The sequence below is a fragment of the Triplophysa dalaica genome, chromosome 17, assembly GCF_015846415.1.
Source record: "Triplophysa dalaica isolate WHDGS20190420 chromosome 17, ASM1584641v1, whole genome shotgun sequence".
Lineage (NCBI taxonomy): Eukaryota > Metazoa > Chordata > Actinopteri > Cypriniformes > Nemacheilidae > Triplophysa > Triplophysa dalaica.
The window spans coordinates 3,783,190-3,808,041 of NC_079558.1; the positions used below are offsets into that span (position 1 = coordinate 3,783,190).

The 24,852-nt window shown below is 39.2% G+C and overlaps 1 protein-coding gene across 13 annotated transcripts in view; it reads right to left on the minus strand.

Annotated features, from left to right (window-relative positions):
- Positions 1-24,852, minus strand: part of rbfox3a (RNA binding fox-1 homolog 3a) — a 398,996-nt gene that overhangs the window by 97,707 nt on the left and 276,437 nt on the right. Inside the window, exon 1 of one of the 13 annotated variants that reach the window (XM_056770689.1) lies at positions 2,544-2,896. The exons of the other annotated variants lie outside the window; for them this stretch is intronic. Coding sequence (XP_056626667.1) covers positions 2,544-2,669 — 126 coding nt within the window. The 5' untranslated portion in view covers positions 2,670-2,896. Of the gene's footprint in view, positions 1-2,543; positions 2,897-24,852 lie in introns of those variants that run through there. 13 annotated transcript variants of the gene reach the window in all.

The following is a 24,852-nucleotide window of genomic DNA, read 5'->3' on the forward strand; positions in this document are numbered from 1 at the left end:
GAGAATTGTTTAACTATCCCGAGCATGAGTAAAGATTTTTGGTCCTCTGGGGAGGGAGAGTTGCTTGCACAAGCAGATTTACTGCTCCGTATTGACTCAAGACTTGAGAACTGGTGGCTGCTGCAATAAAAGGAGGGAGGGAATATTTTCCAGCCAAATTTAAATTGAATGAAGATAGAGGTCACGTTAAAAAGTCGTCTTAAAATTGTGAAGCTTTTTATTCTGAACAACACTGCAAATGTTCCCTCAAAAAGATTTTTTTTTCACCCAAAACACACGATTGTGGCAAGTGTCACGGTGTTTCAAAGCAAGGCTGAACTGCAACTCGGTTCTGTGATCTCTTTCTTCTTTAGGAAGAACTCTACGCAGTGTGAGAAAGCATTTCGTTTGTCGTTAAATAAACAAACTAAGATAACCTGTTCCGCAACAGGCAACTGCGACCGCTCTGAATGATGCTACGGTTGAAACTTTTGCTTTTAAATGAAACAAAAGCAAAGTCTGGAGCGCGAGTTAATCCCTTATCCAATAAAAACAGGCTGTAATGCAGCAGAACGTGTAGCATTTAACACTACATCAGTGCTGGCGCATGCAGTCAACATCCACACACACTAAGAAAATAAAACAAGAGATGCTGTACAATAGAAATCAGGTATGAATAGTGTAAACGGAAGCGATGAGCAAAAGAAAGAATATTATTTTAATACAATCTTCATTTTATATATGAAAGGAAACATGCAACAAAGAAGTGTTTTAAATGCTTAGACGTAATGCATCGTATGTGAAAGATCAACATGTCACTTCCAAAAGGTTGAGGGGGCAGCAAATTATAATCGCATGGAACGGCAACAACATACAAAAATACATTAGACTTCTGTGTAACTGGGTTACAAGCAAAACATGCAAAAGTTTCCTTTTTCCAAAAAGCTACTTTTTGCTTTACATTGCACGTAAAACATCTTTAGTTTTGAGTTTTTTTTTCTTCTGGACGCTTTGACGGCAGTCTGGGACACAGGTGAGGAACAAGATATGAAAGACCGTATAAGAAACGGCGACAAAACAAATCTTGTTAAAATTCACAATCTACAAGATATGACGTGCCCTTATGTGGCTTCCAATTCAGCAGGTGAATTAAAAAGAGAAAAGAAAAGAATAACAAATGGGAACCTGAAGAACCCCTAAGGGTGTGATAGCTCTTTCTGAATCCGTCTGTATTATTTGAGTGCGACTCGTAATACATTTGATAGATAGTCCGTGTCTTTCATTCAATCTTTTTTTTTTGTTTCACATCACCGTCTTCTAAAATAAACCGAAAATCTCTCACGCTGCAACGCTGTGAAATATCCGTGAAATAAAAAAGGTAAAATATCTACCGTGCTAATATTGAAAGCAAAACAAACGGCCGCTCGTGGAGATCCCGACGTGACAGATATTTGAGAGACGTTTCTCACAGCTAATCAATTACGGGTGTTTGCGAAAACAAGCGCTGGCACCTTGTCAATGACATCTGTTTAAAATCAGATGAGAGATTATGACGAGGCTTACAGGAACGCTCAAACACACATTTAACTAAAGCATTTGCTAAATGAATTCTCAAATACACCTTATTTGTATGCACGTGCATGCACTGATAGACATGTACACACACACACACACAAACACAATGAACTGTAGTGGGACAGCAGAGGCCTGGACAGCTGGTGTTGTGTGTGTGTGTGTGTGTGAAAGAGTGTGTGTTTCGGGACAGAGACTGTTAAGGTGATGAGTGTGGAGCGATTTGGTAGCAGCATGAGGCAGGTTCTCCCTCAACAGCATTATCATTCTTTATATCTGTGCAATAACACACACCATCTAGAGGAAAGTCTGTACACGTCTGTAGTAAAACACACGCACCCATGTCCAGAAACAATCACTTTGAAAGAAAGCACATTCAGTAAAGTCAGCCAAATCACACTGGAACTGTCTAGTTCACTATTAAAATAACATCTGTCTCTCTGTTTAGACCAAAAGCAAACTGCACAAACGGGAAGCGGGCAGAGTGTAAAACACTCACACAACTTTAGCAAGAGAGACTCAATAGCATAAATGCAATTTACGAGAAGGACATCGATACAGCTAAGGCTGTCCAACTAAATTACAGTCTAGTCTTACGAAAATGTCAAAATTCGGAACAATGAGGTGAGTAAATACTTTTCGGTGCCAAAGGTAGCATAGCGTGAATCACTCCAGAATAAAAAAAAATGCTAAACACAAAATCAATATCGCCCATTTCTAAATGCTTATAAAAAGTACAATAAAATTGCAATGCACACTTTGTAAAAATAAAAGCAAATAACAGATTGAAATAAATTAAAGAAAAACTAAACACAGCTTTCAAAACGCACATGAATGTAAGTATGAAGCGAAGATGAGATGTCCCCTGCCGGGGGCTTCGAGGGGGAGGGATGCGAAAAGGAGGGGGTAAACACAATGCTAGCACGTGTCACCCGTAAGTAGCAGAAGAAGAGGGAAAGAGAGCGTGCGCGCGAGAGAGAGGATTGCCTTACCTCGGGTAGGTAGAGGAATGCTGGGGGACACTGGAGGGAGTGTGCAAGCATCCCTGAACCGGAGAGCAAGAGACAGCCTGTGTTGGCCATTGAGCACAGCATGTGGTATCGGGACGTTTTGCGCATTAAGCTGAGAGATCCTTTCTGACTCTCTTCTCTCTCTCAATCTTTCTCTCTACAAAAACCTCTTACTGCTTCCTACTCCTGCTGTTGTTTTATTCTGTCTGGCTCTGCACTCGTTCACTGTCTTTCTCTAAAGTGTCTCTGTTTTTCCCAGCTGTTCTGGAGGTGGGCTGAACGCGAGCGTGCGAGTCGTCTGAATGGTCCCGGGCCCTCTGTCATCGAGGCTCGGCTGCGCACTTTCACTTACACTTACACACACACATACGGAAGCCAATGTGAGCCCTCGAAAAGAAAAGGGGAGGTTCTGCTCGAGCGAGGCAGAGGAGGAGGAGGAAGGGGGAGATGCTGAGAGGGAGGAGGCAGGAGTTCCCGGGGGTATTCAAAGATCAAACAGCCCCACTGTAGAAAATGAAGGGAATGTATAATGACATCACAACAGCTGATCCCGGCTAGTAATTGCAGGCATCTCCGGCGCTGGCCATGTGGCCGCATTTTCGCACACGTAACATCGGAGAGGATTTAAAAATACGCCGCTGCTTTTCATTCTCCGGCGAGATTCTTTTTTATGCATTATTCACTTTTATCGTTCAGACGTCCTGCCTTTAAATTACACCTCAATATTCAGAAAGCACACAGAGACGGCTAAACAATGTCGTACGTGCGGAGAGTTCGTTTCTGGTGCTCCTAAATAAACGATTATTCCAAGGTGATTAAAGGTGATGGCCACCAAAGCCAGAGTCATGCCCAAGATCCTGGGGTGTGGGATAGTGCCAGCGCTGGGGGAGAAAGAGACAGCCCTGGGCTGGTGTGGGATATCATGAGCTGACTTCATTTAGGGTCTTTGGGGGGTTGATCTATTTCCCTTTGGAGGCAGACACACCAGATGTGCCCCCATTATGGGGGAGCAGACCCCCCACCGATGTACCGCACTGCCGCCAAACACTACCATGCAACTCATCTCAAACCAAACACATCGTCCTTTGGTGGACCTTTATTGCCTTAAAAAAGTATGCTTTGTTCAGAGCATGATATTTTGTGTGAGACGCACCATACAAACCAAAAGAGGAAAACGAAATAATGTTACTATCAAAAACATTTCACTTTCTAAGTGGAGTCAAGTGAATTAAACCTAAAACAAAAATCAGACCTTGCATTTCATCTTTCTTTCATCGTTTCATCTCTGCGTGAAGCTGTGATTTTGTACTCTCTAATGATTTTATTTCATTTGAGGTTTGTACAGTAAGTCTGTTTTATGGTTTGTTTTGTAATTAAACTGTAAATTATGGTCTAAGTGCTCTTAATTTCTGTTGTAAAAGCTTTTCTGAGCCCTGGCTATGATTTACCACGTTGTTGATAAACTGTGTGTCTATCAAATAAAAAAGGTGTATTTTTAAAATGCTAGGTAATTCGAGGAAATCGTTTCAATATTATATTAACAAAAATTATAAAATGAATGTTATTGTTATTTTTATAAATAATAAAGTACTTAATTAAAAAGCATGTTGCCTTCTCTAAAAATAAGTCCAACAATATACGTAGGCAGACCACAGACAGTTACAATCACACAGCAAATTCAAAGTATATCATGCCCACCTAACGCCCATCGTGCCATTTAGTTTACTAATCTCTATTTCTTAAATTATGTGGTGATAAATTAAGAAATCTTTATATGCCAGACAAGCACAAATCAGTCTTTACAAATGTTAATTGTTATTAAAAATGACTCCCTGTAAGCACGTATGCCATTCCTGGTGTGTAAGCAAAACGGAATTTTCCGACAGATATACAGAGGTTCAAAGAGCAAACGTATCTTCATTTAACACTGATGAAAACTCATAGTTTTTAAGCCCTTCATTAATGATTCTTATTACACAGTAGGTTTCTACACGAAGCGCTTGTAATCTCACCAGGAAGTGAATCATCACAGAAACTGACAGTGCCCGCATACAGCGTGTGCGTGTAAGCTCTTGTGTGTACACGTGCATTATTGAGATGTCCTTTCAAGTTACGACACTGATGTAATTTTACAGGTTTTCAGATTTTTTTTAAAGGTGCACAAACTGATTTTGGTTTTGTAACACTCACCTCTTTTGTCTTTGCACGGTGTCACTGCCCTTTCAACGCTGCTAATAGATTCAGAGGACGCGTTAGCTTTAATGAGCTGAGCGCGACTTTTCGTTTTCACTAAAACTAATCCTGACCGTTATAACAGTGGGCAGCTGCAAAAAGAAAAACTGCTTGTACCTTTGAAGGAACATTGTAGGTAAACATTTTTTACATTTGCAACAGTTGGTCAGTCCAACTACACCAGGCTTCATGCAGATCATTGACTTAAAACTGAACATTTAAAGCTGTTCTTAAAAGGAACAGTTCACAAAAAATAACATTCTTTCATCGTTTACTAACCCTTTTTACTAACCCTCTGCAGAACACAAAAGAAGATATTTATAGAATATTGGTAAACAGACAACATGGGCCCCTATTGACTTCAATTGTAAAGACACAAAACCACAGACACATTTCTCAAAATATCTTCTGTTGTGTTCCCCAGAAGAAGGAATCAGGTCTTGAACTGCATTATTTTTCGATGTTAATTTGCAGTTCAACTCACACTATAAATATTTCAGGCAGTAGTGCAAATATGAGAAACGTTCACCTATGCAAACGACAAAACCGCATAATAAATAAAAACTCTTCATCTGAAGCTAAGCTGTTGCTCACCTTGTTGTGAAATGATCACAGTTTACAGAGTTATCCTTTACAATGCTCAATTTATTAAAATAATAGGCTGTTGTACTGCTAAAAGAAGGTACAGTGTTGAATTGATCTCAGCATTTGATGGATAATCATACTCAACAAAGCTGAAATAAACCGCCGAATATGTTATAGCTTGGATTTTTTTCCACTTCGCCATTTCTACAAGCTCCATTTGCGGCTGTATAGACACTCAATCAGCAGGGACAACTGTAAGATTGCACCATCCCTGTTGGCACTGAAACATCAGTGCGGATGAGCATAATGACATAAGATTTCGGACTGTATCAATCAAACTACGCCAGCACATCAAAGCCATTCAGGTGCTGTGGCTTGCCCAAAACACACCCCTTCATCATTTCCAACAAATCACTTTCAATCACAGCAAAAGATTGCGAGTATGGTCCAGAAAGGCGGCATTCTCCTTCATTCATTTTTATTATTTGAAAGAAGAAATATGGAATCACAATCAAAGTGAGATCTTTTTTTATTTCTCTGTTGTTTATTCTAGGCGGCGATGACTTTAAATGGAGAGCAAATTAAGCTTTCTGCAACTCAAACAAATCCCCAAAATCTCATGCATCTGATTTAAAGTCCTAAACATCTCAACAATGAACCAAGATCAGTTAAGATCAGACAATTCTGCAGACGTCAAAGATTTGAAGAGAAACTCAACTGCAACTCATCTAACTATTAAAAACCTCAACAAAGATGTATATTCATTTTTATAGCTCTATACTATTACTATACTTCAACAACTGACTTGATTTTTCTATTTATATTTTTCCAAAGCACATCTAGAGAAAAATCGGGGAAATAACAAATTCCTTGAGAAGTGTTTTGTCCGATATCCTCATAATTCCTCATGATCCATTATTTAAGGTACACATGCACCGATCAATGGCGTAGGTTAGCCGTACCCTTGCAATTTCCACGTTCTCCAGCGCAAATGAGTATAGAGGTGTTTTATCATGTCTGTCATGTCATTTATCATCTCTGTGAAAAAAAACCCTCTCCGAAGTTCACAGCGAAGTCTGAGATTTATCCGACTTTTTTTCCAACTCATCCTTATAAGAACATAAATGCCCTGTGACATTGAGAACTTCAAAGCGGCAGTGCTGTAACTTCAAAGATGGTTTGAACTCTTTCTTCAGCCTCCCCGTGACAGAGAACGTCTTGTTTATTGACACAATGCAAAAAGCCCAGCACGAAAGATGGGATGGGGGGGTTGTGGGTTGGCACGTGGGCAAGGAGGTGGTGCTACGTACGGTGTCAAGGGGATGGGGGGGTTGGCTGAGCATCATGTCTGATGCATTCAAAACACAAGCCATCATGAAACGCTATCAGGTCCCAGCGAGCTCTGGACTAGCGCAGAAAAATTGTATGCAAAAAAGCCGGTGGTTGTCTACGGAAAGTGACTTTCACATACGTCGTCCCTGGCTGGTAGAGCCGCCGTTTGAAATGCGGAATCAAAGGCGCTAAATCCTGACAGGAGGCAGCCACATTAAGCATTCTTCTTCCCCTCGTCCCCCAAGGTGCTTATCCTCTGCAAAGTGGAACAATAGCAAAGAAGAAAGTCAAACCTGGCTCCTCAGTCTTGAGGTGATTGCAAGACGTACATTTCTCCTGGCATCTGACCTACTGAAGGAGTGAGTTTGCGCTGCCTGGTTTCAACAAACATTTCGTCCACAGCGACTAATCGCTTTCTAATGACCCCGTTTCCCCAATTAAAGTCCTCTTTGTCATCACCACTTTCTATTTATCTGAAATGGAAGTTTTTATTGCTGTCAAATCGAATAATCGATTCCAAATATATATATATTTTTATATAATATGCATATTTATAATATACAGTATACACAGATAAAGGTGCTTCACAACGTCATAGAAGAACCTTTTATGTGTAAATAAACAAACATACCAACACATATTTAGGAAATATGAGAAATATATATTTATAAATAATCTTAATTATATCTAAATATGACTTTGTATATTTTTATGTAAATAAATTTGCTACGCAGGTATATACACATGTAGAGTATATGTGTGCATATATATAAATATGCCACACCCATACATTATAAAAACACAAACATTTATTTTTTAAATCAATTCATCGCGATTACCCAACGATTGAAAAACATATATATTGATTGTGAGAGAAAGTGAGAGAAGGAAGATTGTCTGAATATAAATGTTACCTAGTGACATCCTATTCAAAAAGAAATTGTTTATTTTAAGAATTGTCTGGATTTAGATAACTCTTACTCATTCAACTGAAAATCTTTTCTTTTGGAAATGTATTTTATTTTTATGAGACATAGACCAATGAGGGAGCATTTTGAGTGCACGGAGGATTTGACTAATGGGCAGAAAATAAGGTACTTTAATACATGTTAATGTGGGCGGGACAAGCTGGACTTCAGGTTCTTAACTTCGGCTTTGAAGTGAATTTAATCTTAATTTAAATTTCTCATCAATTTTTATTCATCAGCCTGAAATCAAACATTAATTACCGGACCCCCCGCCATCCTGCCCTCAATTTACCCGCATCCAAAAGAAGCCTCAGGTTGCAACCGAACGGGGTAAATCTGATCCAACTAAAGTCTGTTCGGTTCTCAAGGCACAGCCGGTTCACACGGAGGTCATAACTATTGCATAAGGCAATGACTGTCCGACCACATTACCTGTAACAAAGTCGAAAATAAAGCTGAAAATCTTGCTGGGTGATGCACTAATCTGCTGTTTCATTGCAACATGAGAAAGCACGTTGTTTTGCACCAGGGAGCGTTTCATCATACACAACAAACCATTATATAGCTGTAGCTTATGACTACCTGAGGCCTGCTAGTCAAGACTGCTGGGTACTTATTGTCTCACATCTTGCTGAACAGCAGTGGGGTTCCACAATGAATAAACCTCTGGCATGATGATTGAGAGCATGTGCTTATTTTTTCATTTCACTGCACGAAATTGAATTCGACTTCACACTGCGCCATATTGCATTAGCTCAAAGGGTAACTTGTGATTACCCAGAGTACAATGGGTTTATTAGGGCATAATTGAAAATATAATTGTAAGTAAATTAGCTCACTATTGTGCGAGTGTATTTTGAAGCGATTAGAGCTGAGAGGAGCTGTGCGATGAGTCGAAATGAAGGAACTAATTATTGATTTGGGAATCTTGGACCGCGTTCGTAACTTCCTGTGTAAACTTGGGCGGCAGGGTAACGTCTGAAAACAGTAACGTAGCAATGGAAAGGATAACATTGAATTGGTTTTGTTTTTGTATTCGCTTCTCTCTCTCTCTCTCTCTCTCTCTCTCTCGCTCTCTCTCTGCTGTATTAGCAGCTAAACATTCAAATTATTTTACAATTTATCGTCAGGCCCAAATAAATAGGCAGCTATAATTTTCTGGATAGGTTTTCGGGAAAACGTGCTAAAAGAATGAATTTTCAGAATAAATTTAAACCTCAAAACATCACATTAGCCAGATTATTTGTGACCCTGGATAACAAAACCAGTTATATGGGTCAATTTTTCGAAATTGAGATTTATACATCATCTGAAAACGGATTAATTAAGGTTTCTATTGATGTATGGGTTGTAGGATAGGACAATATCTGGCAGAAATACAACTATGGAAACTCTAGAATCTGAGGGTGCACAAAAATCGAAATTAAAACATTAATAAAACATTTTTTTGTTATTATATTTTTAGTTAGATTCATTTTTAACACAGTATTAAATTATATACATTTAACTAATATATATTTTTTTGATTTTTCAAAGTAAATGATATACATTTGTAAAATGACTTTTCTTAGATTTGAATACTAAATTATATAAATTTTTATTTAACTTTTTTTTCGATTGGTTTTATTTAACAAAATGTAATCCTGATATTGCCTTTCTCCTTCCTTGTGATGATTTTTTTAGAAATAAAACAAAATTACAGACTAAGTATGATTATTTCCAGTTATGTGTGTTGTGAAAATAGCTTTTTACTGTAATATCAGCAGTGAAGGTACAAGTGTGAAGTGAGTCTGCATTTTTAGAAGCAGTCACCACAGAACGAGAGAAAGCATATAACCTGTCCCTCAGGCATTAATCTCAATGTAAAGGTGTGAAGTTTAAACTTTCAGTATAAAATTAGATGACAATAGAGCACTGGAGGGACAGGTCGGTATTGGTATGAAGGAAACGCCAACCCAGGGTGAATTACTACATAATATCGTTTCCCACGCTGCTTTTCGTCAACCCCATCACCTGAAATATTGGTGTGGCTAGCTCTCGGCGATGAGGCCGCGAAATCCAAGTGTAGCACCCATAAACACGACGCAATTTCACATTTCTTTCTCTCTCTCTCCCCTTCACTGCCTCACAGGCCCAGGGGCCTCCCGACCCTTGTAATGTTGAGCAAATCTGTTCAAAGTTCATCCATCATCCGGGCAGCGCACTGAGACAGCACTCCATCGGTCTCCTCTACCGCTCCATCATGCTCTCCATCACACACGCTTTTCTTTTCTCCTTGCCCTCCCCAAAAAAACTTCAGAGACTCTGCGTGCCTTTGAGGTGGAGAGACACAGCGCGAGAAGAGCAAAGCTCTGTGTGCGTACAATATCTTCACAGTAAGGTTCTAAAGCGCCTACGCCACTTCGGAAATCGTTTTGAAGACGAACTGTACTGTCTTTTACTGACGTCACACGGAAATGCATTTCACCAAAGCCATCCGGCTTGTTCTGGTTCACTTTTCTCGCTACATGACTGATGAAATCGTAACTGTTCTTTGCCAACATTTGCATTTCAGTGGAACAAATGCATGCAAGTTATCGAGCCTGCGGTGCTCCGTGGGAAAACAACGCTTTACCATACATGCAACACGGTTTGCAAGATCTCACAGGGAAACCACCCCCCCCCCACTTTAGTTAAATTGTCAACACATCTCAAGATGATTGTTAAGTGCACCCGAGAGCTTTATAGCGCCTGCATCAATGCTTCACCGTTTTTACCTTATACACAGTTCAATTCTCAAATTATTATCATACGGTATGTGATTTTTGCTTTTTTGCAAATATAGCTTAGAGCTGATCTCCCAGGTCGTAAAAATTCTTATGGAAACTATTATGGAAAAGAGAGGGATATGAACAGACAGAAGGTATGAGGTGGAAATGGAGAGAGAGGGAGCACAGAGGAAGAGAGAGGGAGCGTGCACCCAGATGGAAACAACGCACCTTGGCCTACCTGACACAGCCCCATTACCATAAACTTCATCTTTTCTCCCTGAACACTCAGTAAATAAGAGCAGAAATAAGAGAACAAGACCATCCAGCGTTTCCAGGAGGAAATATAAGGAGAAGAGGAAGGGGGAGACGCCGAAGGACTCCGACACAGGAGATGTCTCGTACAATCGAGGAGCTCAATAATATCAATCAAGCATGGCATGTAGATTTTCTTTTTCGTGCCCGTGTTGATTTATCCTCAACCTTACAGGTAATTTGGCTTCCCTCCAGAGACCACGCGCACATCTTCCGTTTATACAGGTCTTTTAGCTCCCGCCCACTTTAATTTTCATATTGTAAAAACGTTTAAGGTAAGGGCTAAGTTTGGAATGCTGGTGTGACTTCATGGCGGTTTGGGAACACAGCGTTATCGGAAGAAACAAAATGAAACATTAAAACATGACTGAGGTCGGACAAATCGTGAATTTAATAAAAACAAGTGTTGCAATCAAATCAGAGTTTTTCTGTCAAAGCTTCTTTACAAAAAGCCTAAAATTAGTCACAAATCAACTATTGGGAATTTTTTGTGCATGGAATTTGAACACATATATAATGGGACATTTTGTGTTGATTTTATGTTAAATAAATTAAAAGGACGACACAAGTAGACAGATATGAGCAATTCCATGCAAATGTTAACAGTAAGATGAAAAATGTCAGACGTCAAAATTTGATGATTAAGATACCCGTGTGAAGTCTTTTTAAGCATTTTAGAGCATGTTGGTGTTTTTAAAGCATTAAAAACTGTTTTGCATAGTGTCAACATCGATTGGCACATGAAGATTAAAATAATGTATCTATTTTGTTGTATTAAAAGCACTCCCTTCTTCATTTATTATTGCTCCTGGTTTGCACATTTTAATTCATAGAAATCCTACAAAGTATGCTGTCTCTCAAAAACGTGCATTCTTTTCTTGTCACACATAAAACATACATTTTTTCTGATGTCTGAACTCGGTCATCAGGGGTCTAGTGAAATATAAACAGATGATTCAATATATCGGTTATAAATACATTCTCTAGAATTCATATCTCAAGTTTTGGCTGAGTATCTCACATCCGTAAAGCTGGAATTTCCCATATTAGTTCATATTGTGCTGATTTTAATACAATTTTTTTGTTGGATTTCTTGATCTCTGCCGAAGAGATACTGTATGTTGGTAAATTGTAAGTATCAATCTGCATAACAAGCGCATCCCTCCCAACGTCCATCTTTTCAGGCAAATCAGGCAGGACGAATGTTCAAATGTCTGGTAACTTAATGAATATTCATGAGCAACTTTTATAATGTGTCAATCCTTAAGCCCTGCCTAGAGTTAAAATTTATTGACTGGTAAAACACACAGTCAGAGTATGCACATGTCAACAAGACATCTAATAAACAGCCTATGATCTAGAAAACATCAAATATTAATTATTGTGTACAATGCATCTTTAAAAGAGCACAATCAAACCACTAATGATTTAAAGACTGATAATGACAAACTGCCGCTGTCTGGGTGACAAACAGGTATGGACTCACTCATGTGGATGTTAAATTACATCAATACCTCTGCACTACAAACGCAGCTCCCTGCAGAGAGGGACAGTACACCCTCATAAATAGTTGCGTAGTGCTGCAGTGGAACAGGTGCGGAAGTGGAGGCCTCTCTCACAGGAGCGCTAATGCCCACTGGCACAGCCTGCGCAGAAGCGGGCCGCACAGCATGGCACTGCGCTCAGCCGCAGCAACGGAGAACAGCTGGTTATGTGGGGCGGGCTCACAGGGGGTGGATGGGGGTGTCAGGGAGGTTGCAAAAGCCGCATTCTGGCCTCCTGCTACAAGCAAGCGGGTTTCGAAATCATCCGGACCACTGCGGCTGTGTCTCCGGCAAACAAACAAACAAATGCTTAATATTTTAATTTATTCCACAACTTTGCTGCCACAATTACAAGACCAAGGTAAGAAAGTTTATATCACAGCCAAAATATCATTCTGATATACAGTAAAAAAGGTCTTTTCTATCAGGGTTGCCTTGGGCATGCTTATTGGGACATTTTAAAGCACACTTCTTTGCAAAGCTGCTTTGGGGAAAATTGTGTGCTATCTAAACAAACTGCAATTTGTTCAACTATAAAATATGTTAACTAATTAGTAATATAAATAATGATATGAATGATAAAACTTTTTGTCTTTTTTTATGTAGTATACACAATGCAAACCAAAAAAATGCAGGATTGTTTCAACACCTGGTTGGGTAAATATGGACAATCCAAAAAATAGTGAAATTGACCCTATAAAAAATCTATATTTGACCCAACCATTGATTTAAACCGTGGGATTACAAACTGGGGTCCAGGGACCCCCAGGGGGGCATGTTCTGTCCCTAGACATTTTTTGATAATACAAAATACAGCAACAGTTATGCAGTTTAATTTCTAAAACAATATGTTGTCTATTTAATAAAACAGCTTTTGCTTAACAGTTTAAATGTTTCTTAATTCAAAAAAATATTTTAGAAAGGGGGACCCCGCAAAATGTTCATTATATTTGTGGGCATGAAAAAGTTTGAAGACTCCTGGTTTAAACAACCCAGCATTTTTTTTTGAGTGTAGTAACAGTATATGGGTGGAAACTAGCGTTACCAATGTGAATCCAGGAGAAATATATCTATTTATCTTTTTCTACTGATAAAAGAAGTAAATTAAAATGTGTTTTGCAGTAATTGGCCATTGTGCCAGGAGCTAGAGTGAAATAGTCGACACGTGAGGAATGAAGCATGCTCATCGTGTGCTATAGTGCAACATCGGTTAATAAAAAGAGCCATGTCACTGCAGGCTACCGGCGATGTGTGTTTCACCCTCAAAGGTTTAGTGCACCAGCAATTTATCGGCCGTAAGGCAAAAGCCAGTCAGTATCCCACCCGGCCCCCCCCATCACCAGCATTTCCTCTATCTAAATGAATGGCGTGCAATCCATCGCCTCCGATGCATTCAATTTCAGAGGGTTTTCAAGCGCAAGTCATTTTCTGCACTTAATATCACGAATGAATGTTCCGGAGAGAGGAAGGAGGAGAGTGATGGGGGGAAAAAGAAGAAAATTTGGGCTGTTATGTGAAGATTGACATGACAGATTAATCTTTGATGGTGACAGGACATATCAAATTACCTTCAGCACACCTGGACAAAAAAGGCAACGTTTATTGGTTTTGATCACGTTAGGGGTCCGCCTCCAAAGACAATTTCAACGGGTCCGTGCTGATCCCACACCGGCTGAACCCGTAATGCAAAAGATACAATCTCCACACAAGCATATACGACTAAATGACTTCCAGCCGAATGATTATTAAAAACACACTGCCTCCCCCTGGATCACACTTTATCTCATCCGGCTAAAATAGACGGTTGTCGTCCCTGGCAAATTATACGAAAATGAGGAGAGATAGCGTTTGTTTGATCCGGCTTCCACAAGCTGTTGGAGAAGTAATTCCTGCCCCAAAAGCAGTCTTGTTTACAGCACATTACAAGAATAAGGAATGAATGGCAAATTAGCAGGTGTAAAAAATGAAAATAAGACATTAACAGTGTGAGGATTAGGCACGCAGTATACATATGTATGATTACAAATTAAAGGCTTTTCGGCTCTCCCCAAGCCCCGAATGTAGTTATTTCTATAAAAGAGCATTATGAAATTGAATATTATTCAGGCGTACACACGCATACACTAATGAAAACACGCTCGCTAAAGTATCACTTCCCAACCTCTTGGAGAAGTCCTCCTTGAGTCTTTGTGGCGGCGGCGGTAGGACACAGGAAGGTCCTAAAGGGCGACTTTAAAGAGGGTCTTGTAGCGGCATTAGAATTCAAAGTATTTAAGTAGTGAGTATAAAGGAGGGTCCCGTGAGCCTGATCTCTCTAATCTACAAATGGCTTCTTGCTATTAAACTGCTAATTCTGGGGATTAAGGGATCTCTGAGAACACAATCCCCTTTTCCCACTTTTTTTGAGTTTGCCGAAGGTGTGGGTTTAAATATTAATGAGTGGAGAATGGGGGAGAAATTAGAAGTGTGGAATTTCATTAGGAAAACGGCTGATTTCCATCATGGATATGTAATTTATAACACAGGTGGATTTACAGCAGATGGAAAAAGTTAAGCTAAGTGTCAGGTCTGTCATTGACTCATTTTAATGTCGTTCCTAACCCATATGATTTCCTTTTTCTTTATGGAATGGTTCTCTGGAATATTGACACGGCTCTGTACCATACAATGGAAGTAAATGGTGACCACGTTAAAACCTAAAAAATAATATAAGCATTAAAACAAGTAGAACCCCTTTGTTTTTCAAAGACATGCGATAATACTTTTAAAGACATACAACATATGATAAGATAGCATCAACACTTTCAGAAAAGACACATCACATGCGAAACGAATTCCATGCAAATTCCCCTGTGAAACCCATGAGATCACATGTGCAACGTACGGTGATATGTTCTCCGCATATGATCCCATGGGCTTCACTCCGGAACATAGATGGGATTTACATCAAATGTACACAAAAACATAGTCCACATGTTGTCACATTTGAAAAACTTGTGACATTCATTTGTCTTTTCTATAAGACTTAATATACACTCTTAAAAAGGTGCTTCAAAAGGTTCTTTGATGCCAAAAAAGAACCTTTGACATCTGAAGAACCTTTCTGCTTTACAAAAGGTTCTTTGTGGTGAAGACAGGTTCTTCAGATTATAAAAAGTAAGAAAGAGAGGGTTATTTAAAGAACCTTTGACTGAAACAGTTCTTCCATGGCATCGATATTTTGTATTTGAGAGAAAAAAAGAGAACCACATGATGATGAAGCAAATAAAGTTATCACTTTTGTGTGAACTATCCCTTTAAGAATTAATAAATGTATCATTTAAATCACAAGCACACTCCTAGCAATATTTTAAGCAGCATTTTGTGCACACAATCTATACCCAGAGAAGCGAATACACGGCAGCAAACAGACTGCTTTCTCTGCAGTGAGGCTGGAAACTCAGAGAAGCAACAACATTAAAATTTAAATAGCTGGATTGATGATGGGCCGAATCCTAACGGTTGCAGAGCACAGCAAAATGATCGCTGCATCTTTCTATTTGTTTCTGGTCGGCTTCTGTAGCCGGTTACTGTGGCGGGTCCGCGAACACACAGTGTGGTCTGTCTGGCTCTCCCACACACACAGAAAAGGTCAGACATGTTTTAGACATGCTGCCTTTAACTTGGGAACAAGCTCTGGCTAACTACCTACAGTCTGCCTGCCTTCTCTGAAAAATGACAGAATCTGAATCGGATAAGCTGTTTACCTGATGTGAAAAGAAAGAAATGGGTGGTTACACAAGTTTCAAAGTGCGTGTGTCAAGCATTGGAAGAAATATATTAGAATGCAATATACCAATGCAAAGCAAACGTGATAGGACAAGAGAGCAAGCAAGAGAGAAAGAAAGTAAGAAAGTAAGAAAGAAAGAAAGAAAGAGAGAAAGAAAAGAGAATGAATGAATGAATAAAATACAGAGAGAGAGAGAGAGAGAGAGAGATGGGGGGAAATAAAAAATAAAGACAATCAAACACACAGAAAGGGTGAATGAGTGAACATAATAAATGAAATCAAAACAGAAAGAAAAAAATGAGGGACGATAATATTAAAGATACGATTTGATTGGCAAGAAATCTCCATAGTGCAGGATAAGTCATCAACATTTTTCCTTACTTTTTCTTATAAAAGAAAACAGAAAAAATAAAGACAATTAAACAGACAGAAAGGCTGAAAGAGTTAATGAGAAAACATAATAAAAACATCATAAATGAAATAAAACATGAACAATAAAAAACAATAAAGTAAACAAAAAGAAAGCAAGAAGAAAATCAAAGCAATGCAGTTTTTATAGATGACTGTATTCTGTGTGTGTGTGTGTGTGTGTGTGTGTGGCAGGTTGTGTGAAATCTGTGCTTGGCATGTGATCAACAGTGAGGTCAATCCTGCTTACACAGCAAAGGAAACTATAAAAGCAAATTAACAGAAAAAGGAAGGAAATAAATAAACATTGTTTCAAACACTCCCCAAACCTTATTGAATGGCATCTCACAGCATTGACAAGAGCAAATGAAATAATGCTGTTCTTGATACAGACAGCAATAAAAAACTAGATTTGTATTTCCTTAAGGAAACGGCAGTGCTTGCGAGGCAGTAAAAAAAAATAGAGTTAAAAGTTTCGAGCGAGCCCAGGTTTTAGACTTTTGACTCTGCGTAAAAACTGCTGAAAGCGCATGACTTGTAGCATGCGCCATTTTTCATCGGCAATGTACGAAAATCGACACACTGACATTTTAGTATGAAACTCTTCACGCCAAATCTAGCTTGTTTATGAGTATCACAAAGCTTTTCTGCAGCTATGATACTTTGCTTTGAGCGCTTTGCGTTGCAATGAAAAATGAACATTAAATTGCAGTGGAAAAAAAGAAGCCAGCATTAAACGTCTAGTTTTATTTGCAAGGCGGCTGTGGTTTAAAACATATAAAACATACAAAAAAGAACTACAAAGAAAGAGGAAAACGCAAACACAAACCAACACCTTTTCATAGCCACATTTCCTTGCGTTTGTAAAGCAATTCTAATAAGTTAAAACAGCCCTTATTGTCTAACACACAATGTCACAAGCTGGGATTCATTTAGAGTCGCTGCCTTTGAGGTCTTCTGATCAAAGGGTGACCCCATACAGAGGCTATTCATTAAGACGCCTCTCCATTTTATCCACTGTGCCAACACCGCTTCATGTTCTAATGCTGAATTTCTATGCTGCTGGTTTTTCCTCATTACAAGTGCTATTATGAGGTATCTTTGCTTTGGAATCCAATTACTACACATGACATTAATTCCGGCATAATTACCTGTGAGGTGAATGCGGGGCACATCGAGGTGAAGTCGAACGAATGGCAGGCGAATGAGGGCTCGTGTCTAATAGGACAATCATTTGGACTAAATCTCATTATTGAATTAATGGAAGACGCTTGTTTTCAATCAGGCAAGAACAACAGGGTACGTGTTTTAATTCAATTAGATGTGCTTATGAGTGAAAAGAACCTCTCAGGAGAGGCTGTAGCGGTGTGAATTCTGCGAATCAAAAGACTTTGTACAGTATTAAAGACGCCATGCAATTCAAATAAGAAGTATGTGGCTTTTGCTGTGCATTGGCTTTGAGGCCCCTTCGATATGCACTGTAAAAAACAACTATAGGATTTACTTTTTTTTTTAATTAAATTTAGCAAAGTTTTTAAGTAAATTTGACCACATTTTGTGCAAAAACTTCTCACAAAAAATTAGGTAAGTAAAATGACTTAAAAAAACTTAAAAAAAGGAATATCTTACTAGTTGTTTTTTACAGTGTGCCTAAACAAAATTCACTTTTTACAAGAAAAAGGGAGGAAAAATATTGACGACTCCTACGTAGATTTCTAGCCGATTATTTCGATTATTACTGTAAGTCAGCCTTCACATAAAACTATCTTCAACATAATACCACCTGCCACTGATTTGCAAGAAGCACATTGATTTGTGGCAATATGTAACTAAAAAACCTATTGGCTATTTAAAAAAGAAACCACAAGGCATTTGTTAAACATCAACAGCAAAAAAGCTGTGCTTACTAAGTGATCTCATTGATGTCTGAAAGGCAGCAGCTGAAAAGCATTTCACTATGAGAATCCTTAAATACAGAAAAAAAGTGTTTTTATTAAGATTTCAGAAAACCAGAGGTGACAGTCACGTTGCCAAATCATTCTGTCAAAAATGCAGGGAGAGCGGGTGCCGCTGCAAAACCATTTCCATAAAACCAGCTGAGTAATCAATAGATCTCCAGTAGAGAAAGAATGTTCTGCTGGTATTAGAAAGCACAAAAACGTCTTAAAGTTTTGGACGTTTAAGAAACGTCCAGAATATGACGTAAAGGAAGAGGAAAACCAGTTTGATCCAGATGGGAATGCGTGTGTATAAACCGTCTCGTGCTATAGTGACACACAGAGTATCAGGGTTGGATCAGGAATGCTGATGGAATCAAAAATCAGGATGTAAACATTGACTGGGATAAAGAAAAAAACACATGCCTGTCTGTTTAGTGCATGTTGTGAAAGGCTGACATTTCCCTCATTTGAGAGATACATGAAAGATGGGGGGATTTATTCATATATTTAACCTTTAAAAATAGACTGCTCGAAGTTTCAATTCTGCTCCGTAATCGCTTAAAGGACCGAGTGGCCTTTGGCCAAGTTTTCAAAATGAAAACAATGCATCTCTGTAAACTCCACACTGAATCTGAAATATATCACAGCGTTATTCAGAAGTGTCATGCAATATTTAAACTACATTTTGGAGCCAAGTGGATTTTTGCAGCATCGCCCAAAAATATGAAAAAGTATTAATGGCAGTGATGCTAAATGAAAAAAGAACCAATAGTCTTGAATGTAGAGAATAATATAAGCAGCCTGTACAGAAAGTCATATTTTTGCTACTGTACGTCTGCTATTCGGTCAACGGATTTTTTTTTATTATGTCAATTTGGTATCAAGCTCTCTCTCGGAGCAAAAACTGGTGTATGGATGAAACCCCATGTGTATTTTATTCTGACTGCCTATTGAATCGCAGCCCTGACCAGTGTCGCTTTGTAAAATTCACAAGGAGAGAGTTCACAGAGACAGAACAAGATGGTAAGAAACTGATATCACTGAAAAATATCCTCTACCAAGTGGTAACAATCAGCCTTGGCAGAGAAAAGAGAGCTAAAAAATGGCTGGAGCTGGCATTGTGCATTTCTCTATGAGCAGATACCGTCAGCTCCTGCACGAAGCGTCTAGCGTCTATCCAAACAGTTCCCACATTCTGCTCCCAAAACCGTAGGATATTAAAAAGGCTTTTAGACAAACACACCTTAACTGAAGGTCTGAAGATAGACCCCATTAGGCCGGTAGAGCAGCCAGCCGGAAAAAAAACTCAGCTGGCCTTGTGGGACCTTCTGAGTGAGGTGAACTCATGGAGCTCAGTGGCACGCACTAAAAGTGACATACAGTGGCCTTTCTATTTGTACTCGACTAAATGACAGCGTAGGGTATTTCACACAATATTTTGTTGGTATTTTATTCATATTCTGGATTTTTGTAACCATAATTTAGTGACTGGCCCTCACTGTGTATGGTCTGGATAAAACAGCAATTTTTCACAAAAGTGCATTATCTCAAACATTATACATGTAGTTTTACAAAACAATAATGAGTATAAAAGTAAAGTTTTAAATCTAACATTCTGAATTTGTAATTTTTATGTAAAGCTGCAATCTAACATCAAATATTCTTATCTTCAGGTGTGTTGAAGGCAAACAATGTTCAATGCTTTGTGACCATAGAATAGAAGTCAAAGGGTAACAACAGTTTTTGTAACAGAAACATACATTTCATTCTTTTGTATTTTGCAGACGTAATAAAGTCATGCAGGCTCAAAAGGACAAGGGTGAGTAAATAATGATATTTCTTATGATGACAGTTCTTGGCCACCATGGACTACCATAGTAGGCTGTTGAACAAAAAAATAAGATATTTTGAAGAATATAGGAAAGCAAACAGTTTTGGTGCACTTTTGACTCCCATTGTAATTTTCCTACAATGGTAGTCAATGTTGGCCAAGAACTGTTCGGTTACAATCATTCATCCAAATATTTTTCCTCGGTGTTCATCAGAAGAATGACAGGATTTTTTGGTGTACTGTCCCTTTAAGTTGAACTTTACTTCAAGCCATTTTAGGATATTTTTCTCTCAATTACACTGTGGTTTAAAATCCCCATCATTAAACCGTCGCTCTGCCACAGCAAGCTTCTCTCAAGTTGTGTGAATCTGAAGGCGGGGCTAAATCATATTTAGGTTAATTTCAAGCTGATAACATTTTAAATAATACAAAAATAATTAAAGTTCTTTAAAAACGATACTAGTGATTAGAAGCAAAGGATTTAAATAACCGAGGGCTTTAATTCATCACAACAAAACCAAGACTGACTCAAAGATAAGTCTCAAATTCATCACACGATTACGCGCTATTCAGATTCAGTGTGCCTCTGCACATGTAACTTATGTGTCTATACGCACAGATACACAAGCTGTGAAGTAAAACCCTTCAAACTGTGGGAGTCCACGGAACAAAGGGTCATAGAATAAAAGACCCGACGCACTTCAAACAGCACATCCCTTTCTTCATGACCTGTACACGCCAGAGAGAGAGAATGTGAGGAAAAGATAAAGAGAGCGAGAGACAAGCGACGACTAAAGAGCTAACCGCCAGCAGTATTCTGAGTTTTCTCTTGAGCGTTGTCTTGTAAAATTCACGGAGAATTGATTGTAAGTTTTGGGCTTGTGCTTTGAGAGCGCACGGGTGTGAAAATGCTCTTATTTGGCCTATTCCCTTTGACACTGTCTCTTGATTTGGCCCATAAATCCCCTCAGATGGGTCAATAACCTATAACGTTAATGTCAGTGTCCTGCCATTAGTTTTACAGTCTGTATGTCCCCTCTGTATCTTAATGACCCATGGCTGGCAAAGCAACAGCTGTACCTGGCTATGTACTAAACTCAACACGCCCCCAGAGCTCCAATTTATTTGTCTCTCACCTCGAAGCTGTTCTTTCATGGCATGCGTCACGCCCCGTGCAAACTGAGGGGGTGTGATGTTTGAGACGAAAAAATCGAATCCAACTTATATTTGAATTCTGTCCAAAATATTTGCATTATTTCATCTTTATTTAATGACGTATGAAATAAAAATAAAGTGTTTGTCGACACTGTGGAGGAAATCGGTTAAGTTATCTTTTTGCACATTTTTCAACATTTTTCTTTACATTGGAAATAATTACTTCTTAACTTTGTGTTGTTAAAATACAAATTCAAGAGTAATAATTCCTGAAAGAAAACCAAAAAATAAGAATTATTGCGCAATTCTATTGTCAAAGATCCATGGACAAGGTTTGTTTTTAAGCTATAATATGAGAGGCTGCACTCAAAATTTTCTTGGTTTATTAAATAAAATGTAAACAAAACTACATGTTTAATTAGTATTGGACTCCTTTGCATGCTATACAAAACTCTCTAACTCGACTATCGCAACTTAATCTTAAATGCATGTAAGGAACTATCCATTTCCGATCCATTCTTCTTCTTTTTTTTCTCATTTTATTTTTCAGGACTACTCTAAAAACGATCTTCAACACTACTAATATTTCTCGCTTATGACATCATCTCTCATCTCATTGGATCGTTATCATTCACTGTACCGATTTTTACACCGTCCTGTTTAAACTCCCTCCCGACCGTTTTAATGAAACATGTGCCCTCTGAAGACAGGATGGCCAACATCCCCTCTAATAAGTGAGCTGTCCGGGCGTGCTGATTCGGGAACTCTTTGAGTAATTATGTTCATTGCTTTATGACTGCTGCAAATGATCATTTCACGGTCAGCCTCTCTCTTGGCGCGCCACATGGCTCGGTGGCCGGAGGATGCATAAGACCTCCGCCTGACCTGGCTCTCCGTTCCCGGGTCCGACCGCAGCGCTATTGATCGCTTGATCTTTTTTGGTCTCGGGAGCTGCGTGTGAAGCTGGGTGCTCTGCGGGGGCCCTGATCTCCACAGCGGGCCTAGCTCCTTACCTCTCATTCCCACAGAAAGGTGCCGGGTATTAAACTGTGGTGAGGATAATGCCCTGAAGTCACACCTTCAGAGAGAAAGAGAACGTGGGAGGAAAGAGAGAGCGAGATAATGGAGCGTCCCTGTAACGACCTTTTTCCGGGGAAACCCTGTGTAAACATAGCTAATGTAACAGCAAAGGATGATAAGCTTGAGCCACCGTGTGCAACTCCTGTTCCTCATTCTCTCTCCCTATCTGCCAAACAGCATGACGCTCTGTGGTGCGCAGATCCCTTTTGTAGTCAGGGCAGAAATCCCTCTCCTGCTCTAATGTTTAATGGTCTTATCTGCAGCACGGAGAAGATTAGTCCGTGACGGGAGTGTAAGAGCCAGCGTGAGGTGGAGGGATTACATATGATGGAAGGAGGAGCCGGGAGGAGCAGCAGGGGCCCTTGCACCAGCCGTGAGGGCCCAAGGGCCAGTGGAGGCGGTGGAATTTTTTGTAGTTGATCTCAAACATCTGACGATAACTTTGTCTTACCTTCCCTACTGTAAAGCCAAAAAAATCACAGATGGGGATCAGCGAAGAGTCGGCGATACTATGCTGTATATGGAAAATCTATATCTATTCAATATTGAAAATCTACCATCTATAAAATGACAACTCTGTCATCATTTATTCAGTCTTGTCATTTCCTGTTTGACTTTGTTTCTTCCACAGAATACAAAAGAAGATATTTTGAAAGGTTGATGGTAATTGAACAACGGCAGCATCCACCAAGTACCAATGCAAGTGATGGTTACCAACATTCTTCAAAATATCTTCTAAAAATTCATACTGGTTTGGGCTGGTCTTCTCTGACGAGAGCGACGCTATCGCCTCACACCATCCACAACCCACGAAACAGAACACACGAAGGGAAAGAAAAAGTGAGGAAGGGGGCAAATGAGCTTTAGAAAGTGATGGAGTGAGTAAAGGAATGAGGTGAGAGCAGACCGCGTGGATGCTGAGCTTTTGGCAACCGAGGTGACAGTATTGCACTCGACTTAAAAACACAAACAGCCAAAGGGTCAACAATAATGACTTTACAGAAACCAAGATTTGCTCGGCGTGCATTTGTAAATGTCACGGCTGAAAATAGCTCGTCTATGGAAAAAGAAAAGGGAAGGAACAAAGGATTAACCAAAAAGATTGTGCTGCCGTATAAGTTGCCCTGTTGGAGGAACTGTCCCGGCTTGTACGCCGGGCTGAATAAGACTTTCTCTGGCTGTCAGACGGCGGCTAGATGAAATGAACACGCGATATATGTTACAGGACACACAGTATGCAACTAGAGAACACAGATCAATTAAAGCGGTGACAAATTAGCACAAGCATTTCATTTAGCAATATGACACCGGCGTCTGGCGCTCTGCTCTACGAATTACATGGCTGATTGACGCTGCTTCCGAGAGCCACCGCACCACCATCAATGAATACACAAGGATGTGGAGCGGACCAGAATCCAGCTTGAGCTTGTGGAAACTGCTGTTACGCAGGTCAGAGGAACAAAGACGCTTTTAGTTTTTCATGGTTAAATATACACATTACATTTAAATTTGTGCATTAGGCAGATGTTTTAATACAGCAACTTGTAGTGCTTTCAGGGTAGAAATTACATTTGTATTGGTGTTTCCGGGAATAACCTAGTATAGGTTTAAATTGTGTGTAATGATTATAAATGTTGTAAATTTCGAATAAACTGACATACGTAACATAATATAGTAATTTAAAGGGACAGTTCACCCAATTCTGACATCATTTATTCATCCTCATGTCATTCCAAACCTATATGACTTTTCTTTTTAGTAGAAAACAAAAAAGGTTATTTTGAATAACACTTGTAACCAACAACATAGCGTCCCATTGATTTCCGTTGGATCAAGACAAAATCACATTTTTCAAAATATATTTTTTATGTAATTTAGCAAAAATAAAAATATGCAAATTTTGATCAACATGAAGGTCGAACTATCCCTGTTTTATGTACATTTTACTTTTCAACCCTTTTAAACCAGACGTGTTGTCGCATACGCATTCTACCAAGTGGTATTCATTTTACCATAACTCTGCAACCATTTGTGCTATTAAAAAATTCAAATTGCTCCTAAGAGTAGACAAACTGTTCTTTTTAAACATATATATATGCTATATTACGGTAATGTCTTGCGTTCTATCAGCCAATCGCTGCGGTTTTCGTGGAGAGCTGCAGGGGGCGAATATGAACAGGTAGTTACGGAGATGCTGTTTTCGTGGAGCGCTCTAATAAGACTAGCAAACAACACATGGCAAAGGGGAGATACACAACAGGCCAAAAGTGTGTGAAAAAAAAAAAAATCCCGGAGACGGGAGTAAAAAAGGCTCATGAATGAGAACCATGTACGTGAGTGACACTAAAAAGACTTTTATGCATGAACTACAGTATATTTTTCAAG